This window comes from Cheilinus undulatus, linkage group 10, assembly GCF_018320785.1.
Source record: "Cheilinus undulatus linkage group 10, ASM1832078v1, whole genome shotgun sequence".
Lineage (NCBI taxonomy): Eukaryota > Metazoa > Chordata > Actinopteri > Labriformes > Labridae > Cheilinus > Cheilinus undulatus.
This window is the reverse complement of record NC_054874.1, coordinates 51,487,457-51,496,677: the sequence shown is the minus strand read 5'-3', so window position 1 is coordinate 51,496,677 and position 9,221 is coordinate 51,487,457. Positions and strand designations below refer to the sequence as shown.

General features: G+C 38.9%; 1 protein-coding gene across 1 annotated transcript in view; it reads right to left on the bottom strand.

Annotated features, from left to right (window-relative positions):
- Nucleotides 1-1,797: 1,797 nt before the first annotated feature.
- Nucleotides 1,798-9,221, bottom strand: part of LOC121516203 (ganglioside GM2 activator-like) — a 32,075-nt gene continuing 24,651 nt past the window's right edge. Inside the window, exon 4 of the mRNA XM_041797336.1 lies at nucleotides 1,798-7,303. Within this exon, the coding sequence (XP_041653270.1) occupies nucleotides 7,148-7,303 (156 nt within the window). The 3' untranslated portion in view covers nucleotides 1,798-7,147. The remainder of the gene's footprint in view (nucleotides 7,304-9,221) is intronic.

The following is a 9,221-nucleotide window of genomic DNA, read 5'->3' as shown; positions in this document are numbered from 1 at the left end:
CCTAGGATTTCCTGATACTTCAGTGAATCCATCTGTCCTTCCACATGCTGCAGGGTTTCACTGCCAGAGGATGCAGAGCAGCCCCAGAGCATCAGCGAGCCGCCGCCATGCTTCACTGTGGGCACAGAGTTCTTTTCCAGGTAGAGGAACCACCGCTCCTGGAACTCTGAACCTGTGAACTCTGCTTCCAGCAGTGTCTCTAGAACATTCAGAGCCTTTGCTCCTTCTCTATCCTGTTCCCTGTTTGTGAAGGCCAATCATCTTTTCTCTGAACTTTCTGGTCCATCTCTTGGCTTTGCCATATTTCTAACAAGCTAACCCTAACCCAACAAAGCCCTCACAGCTCAGGTATTTCATTTCCAGCTCAGGTAAGCCTAGTACAAATAATGAAGCCCTTGACTGGCTGCATCAAGCGTGCTTAAACAGCTCTGGTTTACATATTTGAGTTGCTGTGAGGGACTCTGTTCAGGGGCTGAATAATTTTGAGAAGCCATTATTAGTTGCTTTTTCAGTGGGATTTGGGGAAACCACTTGAAGCTTTCATTGTGTTGAGCTATTTCATTTCCTTTTGTTTGTTCATTGCAATCAGATGAAAGTCTGTAAAATTTCCCATAACCTAATTTGCGATGGGGGCGAAATCTTTTGATTTTAAACTGTAAAACAAAAAATCCATCAGACAAGTTTCAGTATTTAATCCTGCACAAAAAACTCAATTGTAAGCACCAAGAGATTTTCTTGAGTTTTTCTGTAGATGATTGGTTTCTCTACAATGAACACAAAGATGTCGGCTTGTGTCTCTGTTCTTTAGGTTGATGGTTGAACCTGTTGAACCAACAGAGAGGACAGCGCAGGGAATGTTAGCACATTGCTAATGGTTAGCTTACTAACTATTCAGGAGCAGTCCAAAAACACAAAATTCCTTTGTACAAACACAGAAATGGTCGACTGAACATCAAACACTTCTCTGAGTGGAGAGTGAGTCTCTGCCCCAAGTGAGGGAGTTCAAGTATCTCGGGGTCTTGTTCATGAGTGAGGGTAAAAGGGAGCGGGACACTGACAGGGGCAGTGTCAGCAGTACCGAGGTCGTTGTGCCAGACCGCTGTGGTGAAGAGGGAGCTGAGCTGGTCCATCTACCTCCCAACCCTCACCTACGGTCATGAATTCTGGGTAATGACACGAACGGCCAACATGAGGTTCCTCTGGATGGGTCTGGCTCAGCCTTAGAGATGGAGTGAGGACTTCAGACATCCAGAGGGAGCTAGGAGTAGAGCCTGACCCCGGATAAGCGAAGGCGATGAATGATCATCAAACACTAATACAGAGATGTCAGCATGAACGGTTACAGAAGAAAGAACGCCTGAGCTGTTGGGAGTCCAAAAGCTCCCAGGAAGTCAACAGGCTTATCCTCAGCGACCGGTCTTCATTTGAACCCTTTGGTCCCTGCTGGGACTTGAAATGATGACCCTCCAAACAGACTCAGTTAGAGCTGGCCCACCTGGATATTTTTACCACTTCCTAACACAGGAACTCTGCAGAAACTTTTAAAGTTAAAATTAAGAGATTGAAAGTAAACACAGGCTCTGTTGGCTGGAATAGAAACATCATTATTTTGTCCTAGAGCTGGTTCAATGCATGAGGAATAGAAAGATGGAGGATTAAACATCCTCTAACACACTGAGTCTCATGTATGGAGGTTCTTGTTTTGAGTTTCACTCTCTGGTAAAATAGGGTAGGGTTTCTGTAAAACAGCGGGTTCTCTGCAGGCTTGTGATGGAGAAATAAACATGAGAAATGCAGTGTTTGTGGTGTCAGGTTTATTAAAAAGAGTATATGGTGTATGTGGAAACATTCATCAGCATTGAAACTAGCTCATCATCCAAATTCATAAGCTAGACTCTAAAAACATAAAATATAATCAAATCATGATTATCTAATAAAACACGTCTGGATTTCATCTTTTGTCTCTTTTTTTATTTAATTTCATTTTTTTCCTCTTAATGATCTAAGCAGGCACTTAGGGAAAAGAAACTAACAACAATCATGATAAAAAAATCAGTACAAATCTAATATACATCAGTCACACTGCAAGAAACAAGTCTGCTAAATTCCCTGCAGAGCTTCAGCTTATTGGCTGAAAACTCTTTTATAAAAAAAAACAAAAAAAACAATCAGTGGTTATGAAAAAACAGACTGAGAATAAAACAGGAAGTAGAAAAGGCAGAATGATAAATAAAATGAGAACTGAAAGCAGATGCTGGTTTCCATTAGACTTCTTAACAGGAACAAAATGATAGGACTAACATCAGAAACAGCAGGTAAAAGCTAACGTGTCCATTCTCAGTAAACTAGAATCATTCCCCCCATGTTTACCGCCATACAAACAGGAAGAATGAATGTATTATAACGGCCAGCTTCCTTTAAGTCCATGTAACACCTGCACAGGTAAGAACTGCCCACAAAAATAAAGAAGCACAAATTTAAAACAAATCTGCTGCTTTTAAAGGAATAATCCCACTAATGGAACAGCAGCTCCCTCCTGCTAACATTAGAGCTATTCTAGTACCACGACATCGTTAGGAAGGTAAAACTCACCCCCTTTAAAAACTGCAGAAACTTCACACACATGTGATGTGAAGAACAGAAATGGTGTGGTTCTCGTGCCAGTGGGTTCCAGTGAGCTTAAGCAGAAGTCATCATGGGGAGTTTTGCTCGCCATGGAACAGGAAGGTTTTCTTTCTCAGAGTCTTAAAACACAGAATAAAAAATCAAGCACAACATTTTTGACTGAAAAAAGGAGAGGACTGATATCAATGAGGGTCTAAGAGGTTCTTCTTGAATTCAGCCCACAATGAGGGCCTCTTCTAATCCGAATATCAGTAAAACTCACAGGACAAGAACATCCAGGCTCTCCCTGTTAAAACAAGTCACTAAACTTACAGGCGACAAACTTCCTGAGACTAAAACTCTCATTCTGAATCAGAAAAGATTTGAAGTTACTGTAAAACAGTCAAACTTGCTTGGTAAACAGTGTTTCTGTACATCATTAGAACTGTTTTGGCACATTTTAATCCACTATGATCATACTTAAAGCTCTAACAGTGTCTGAAGTCTCTGAGAAAAAAAATCCTTCCTGTTTCATGGTGAACAAAAACATTTCCATGATTTCCATGTGATGCTGTTTGCATGTTTTTGTTCTCTCATGAGTTTGTGATTTCTGATCCACATGGCACCAATGAAACTCTTCAGACATGGCCCAGGAACTGCAGTTTAAACCAGAACCAGCAGACTTAGATGAAGGTATTTATTGATTTATTTATTTATACCTCTTTTGTGAAATATCCAATGCTTGCAGGCGGTAGGACAATGTGTCAGCTAAAGACGCATTTGAATTTGTACCTTTCTTCACCGGGTTTTTTGGCAGTAACTGAAAGACTGAGCTTTGTGACTCTATTTATAATTTCATGAGTAAAGTAGGATGTTAACAGCCCCAGACTTTTAAAACTTTATTATGAGAAACATACAGTTGTAATGCTTTCTGTTTTGATACCTGGGTACTAAAAGGAGGTCTAGGCCTCCATTATTCTAAAACCTGAAGCTGCAGCCAAACAGCTGAGCACAGGTCAAACTGCACACCTGTGTTGGAAGCACATGCGATCCTTTAATCTGTGTTTGTAAGAGAATCAAACATTCATTTTTTCTCTGGAAGACTCTAAATGGACTGAGAAATGTCAATAATTGTCAGCCTGCTGCTTTCTCTTTCTCTCGTTGCAGCTTTGGGTTAAAAAAAAAAAAAAAACTGCTATGAAGCTACTTTTCAATCCAACAGGCTTTCAAAATAAAAGTTTGTTTTATTTTTAAAGTGAAATTGAAAAGTCTTGCCATATCTAAAATGTCAGCATCAAGATCAGGAGAACAGACTCAGGCACACTGCAGTTTGTGTCGTGGTATGAGACTATGAGACGGTGTATTTTGGCATTAAACATCTCCTCCTAGTGGTCAAACCTGGATGTTACACTTGGCCTTCATTAACAAAGCTCCATGAGTCTATGAGTCTACTTCTAAAAGCTTAAACAAATCAGCTTAAACTCCTGTTACTTTAAACTTCTGCAAAATTAAGATAATCAAAAATATATTTCTGATCTCTACAAGAAAGAAATATAAATGATTTTAAAAAGGCTTCATCCACAAGTGTGGGGACATTAAAATCACAAAGATGAGACTGTTGGTTTTCCTTTTCTGCTGAGTCGTATTTTCTAGCTCCACTCAGGAAGGAAACTTTCTTTTGCACTTTTAAATAAACCAAAATCACATTTTCAGAGTCCAGTCTCTCAGTAAAGTCTACCTGCCCTCCTTGAACTCGGTCAGCCTGAGAGCTCGGATCTGTGCAGGATTCAGACAAGACTGCAGAAACTGCATCCAGCACCACAGCTGCACTGGTGTGTCTGTGTCTAAATCTCAGGAGAGATAAAGGATTTCTGTCTCTAATTAGAGGAAACAGTCTAACCTTAATGAGTCGGAGCCTCTGTGTCTTTGAAAAGCTCTCTTTAATTCAGTGCCAGGAGCACACGCTGCTGCTTTGTTCATCTGAGGAGTTTCCAACTAAATCTGATTAGAATCAACTTTCCATCACTACAGAGCGAGAGCTGAGCAATGAGCTGCAGTATCATCGGAGAGGAGCACACATTTGATTCAGGATTTGATTTAGAATTCCTTAAATCTGAACAGAAGTTTAGGAAATCATTTTTCATAAAGAAAAATATTGACTCCACAGTTTAAATAAATGCAAACTGGTGCAGCTCAGAAAAGGCAAAGATTATCACGGTGCTAAAGCGCCCTCTGTTTTTAGCTGAAAACTTGAAAAACAGGCTCATCTCTGTCACTGACCAATCAAAATCAGGAGGTGATGGGACATACCAGCTTTGTCAACAAGCAGTGGTGGCAGAGAAACTGCTCAGACTTGTATTTTGGAGGGTAAAGTTTACAGGAAGTGTACAGCTCTGTAGCTGCTGCTAAAGCCAGGACAGGACTCCTTTTCATCAGAGTCCTTTCAGTTTTTTATCGCTGACATGTTCAGGAGGCTGAGCTACATAAATAAATACGAACGAGGAATGCCGAGGTAAACTTCCAGAACAAAGCAGTAAAAAACGCCGCTGAGGAGCTCTGAAACCGAGGCTGTGAGCGCCGTCTGGCTAAAACATTTGTACCACCATGAGACTGTTGCATCCACTGCGTGCTCTGGGGATTTTTCTGTATGGTGAAAAAATATTTACAGTCTTATTTGTGACTAAAACCTCAAAACTCTCAATATTACTTACATTTATTTCTAAAAGAGATACTGTGCCTGAGAATTACACTAGAAATCATCTTCACATGGGTGCAGGTGGCCTCGCCGTAAGGTTGTTCCCCATGCAAGCTGACGGCCCGGGTTCAAGTCCCGCCTGTGGCCTCTGTCCCACACCTTTCTCCTCCACTCTCTCACCACCACTGTAGGCCTGTCTAACCCTAACCCTAACCCTCCACTATCAAGTAAAGGCATAAACAGCCCAAATATTTATCTTTTTAAAAAATCATTCCCAAGCAGACCGATGATAGCTGCTATACTAACAGCAGATGCAGCAAAAACAACCAGTGAAGCCTGGAAACCAGTCGCCATGGGTCCTAAAAGGGCTCCATCAGCTGAGGGGGTCTTTACAAAGTTGCTTGACTCTTTCACCGGGCGTCCTGGAGTTGGAGGAGGTGAAAGCGGCATATCCAGAATGCTAAAAAAAAAAACAAACAAAAAAAAAAGGTGGTTTGCCGACCAGGACAGCAGGGTCACAGACTTGGAACAACACATGAGGATGAACGACAATGGCTCCAGGCTCCATGTTAAACCCTGCTCACATGCCGGGGCAGCGGCCACTGACAATGCAGGGTGGCCCGGCGAACAGGATATTAGCTCTGTGGTACAGCTGGTGGCTGTTTTCTCCCCTATCCAAGGGAATAGAGCTGGGCTGTGACAACATTGAGGCATGCCACCCTCGGCCCAGGACAGGCTGAGTCATCAGTCAACAGAGAAAACAAGACCACACTGCTAACACGGGGGAGAAAACCAAGAGGAACCAACAATATCCTGATCAAATCCTCATGTGAAGACGGTATCCTGGCGTACTGTGAGCTGAGTGTAATGCAACATCTGGGATGCAAAGAAGCATCGGTCTAAAGCCTGTACTGGTCGGTATCGGCCCTTTTTCACAGACATCGGCCCATCGGCATCTAACGTGGCACGAACTGATGGTGGAAGCTGATGTGTAAAAGTTGAGTTGTATTGATGAAATGCTGCCTACCAGCGAATCAGAGGAGAGTTTTTTAATCAGGCAGAAGTGACCTGTTGGACAAACTGAGCTATTTTCATGGTCAAACATGAGAGAAATGTTGGCTCTGCTGGAGACTTAGACCAAAAAACCATCATCACTGGTGTTGATAACGGGGTGATTATTTCTTTCGTTGTGGACCTTGAACAGACAATAGAGTCAAAATAAGAAGAATATCTGATCATGTTTGGATTTTAGGGATGTAGTTTCTGTGTTCAGTCTGAAAAGTTACCAGTGTTTTGGTCCTATGGTGCATATTGGTGCTTATATTAAATAAAATAATGGAAACAGCTAACCTTAACTCAAAGGAAAGTTATTCTAACTTGAATTGCAAGCATTAAAGAATAAAATAACATTAAAATTACTTTTTCTATCCATCCAAAGTATTTTTTTAAATGTTTCAGAGATGATTGAACACTTGGAGAAACTTGGAGACATTATCCTGGCAGTAACGTTCTAGTTTATATGTTTCTAGGCCCTATAAAAGAGGAAACACTGTTAAGATCAGATTTCATTAAACTTGTGTTTGTGTGATTGTCTAGTTATCACTGAAGCATTGAAGCAGGGATCGTGGTTTTCTTTGTAACTAAATTAACTAGCTGAGCGTGCATCAGAAGCGTTCTAAGACTGCAGAAGTTCAACCTTCAAGTTAATGCAGAACATATTTTTCATTGACCTTTAGTGAGGCTTTTAAATCTCAGTACTTTGTGCAACTTCTGCTTTCATTTCCCAGTTTTCAATCATGTTTACGTGCAAAAAGACCTGAAACCTCTGGTGTGTCCTTGGTGTTGGTTTTAGTCGGAGTGAAGGGCCAGGGCGATTTTGAGACAGCCCAGCTCGTTGCCCTCGCTGCCCAGCACGCCCTGAACGCGGTAATGTCCGTTAGTCAGCCAGTAGGGCAGATCCATGTCAGGCAGGTAGAAGTCCGACTGAGGCAGAGAGTACGAGCCCTGAGGACAGACACAAAGGACGTTAGGGCCATTCTGAGAGGGAAAAGTGTGCTGCACAAAAACTTTATTCATGCTTTTGCTGCAGAACCCAGTGAATGCCCCCCACCCCCACCCCCAGTGTGATTTATTTGCCATGTCAGTGCATGTGTGTCTGATCAGTGGCATTGTGCTAGCGTCATAACTAACGCTTATCTAGTTGTCCAGCTATTATTGGGCATGCTATTGAATTATTTTAATCATACCACTCTTTCCACACAGTTTTACCATCCTTTTAACCACTTCTAACCCACTTTCACCAGTTATTGCCAATAAATGCCACACGTCATCCATTTCACCCAGAATGCACTGGGCTCCGCTCCCAGGCAGTCTCCTATTGGATAGGAGCTGCAGGTGGGTGGGTGAATGTAAACATAAACAGGTGTTCATGTGTTCACCTGTCAAAGAAGGAAAAGGAGCCTACAGACAGGCTGTTCCAACCAGAGACCTGGGACTGATGTACATCTAATCCAGGATCAATAAAAGCTACAAAACTCTGACCTCAGACATTTTCCTCAACATGTGTGCTCATGATTCTGAAGCTGATTTAGGATAAATAATAACAATTCCAAGCACTTATTCTGTCCCTGCTGTCATAAAAACCAGCGGCACAGCAACTGACCTACAGTTAGGCTTTCATATTCATAATATTTAGATTTATTTATAGGAGCTTTAATATTATTAATATTTAGATTTATTTATAGGAGATTTAATATTATTAATATTTAGATTTATTTATAGGAGCTTTAATATTTTTAATATTTAGATTTATTTATATGAGATTTAATATTATTAATATTTAGATTTATTTATAGGAGCTTTAATATTATTAATATTTAGATTTATTTATAGGAGATTTAATATTATTAATATTTAGATTTATTTATAGGAGCTTTAATATTATTAATATTTAGATTTATTTATAGGAGATTTAATATTATTAATATTTAGATTTATTTATAGGAGCTTTAATATTTTTAATATTTAGATTTATTTATAGGAGATTTAATATTATTAATATTTAGATGTATTTATAGGAGCTTTAATATTTTTAATATTTAGATTTATTTATATGAGATTTAATATTATTAATATTTAGATTTATTTATAGGAGCTTTAATATTATTAATATTTAGATTTATTTATAGGAGATTTAATATTATTAATATTTAGATTTATTTAAAGGAGCTGTAATATTTTTAATATTTAGATTTATTTATATGAGATTTAATATTTTTAATATTTAGATTTATTTATAGGAGCTTTAATATTATTAATATTTAGATTTATTTATAGGAGATTTAATATTATTAATATTTAGATTTATTTAAAGGAGCTGTAATATTTTTAATATTTAGATTTATTTATATGAGATTTAATATTATTAATATTTAGATTTATTTATAGGAGCTTTAATATTATTAATATTTAGATTTATTTATAGGAGCTTTAATATTTTTAATATTTAGATTTATTTATATGAGATTTAATATTATTAATATTTAGATTTATTTATAGGAGCTTTAGTATTTATAAAATTTAGATGTATCTGTAGGAGCTTTAATGTCTTGCTGTGATAAGAGTTGTTATTATTCAGGTTAAAAATAAAATCTGGTTTTCACAGATTAACTTTAGAATGGATCCTGGTTTTACTGACCTCCCTGGCCCCAGAAAGCTCAGCCTTGACTGTATGATATGTATTCAATATATTCTCCTGTCCTTTATCTGGACCATAAGACTTTAATCGAGTTAATTATGAACCAATGAACCATTTGAGCAGTAATCATACGGAGTGTAACTCCATCTGTGGAAACTGCAGACAGACTGGGCTTCTATCTGAAGAGCACCTCTGAGGTTTGACTGCTCACATCCATAACAGGAT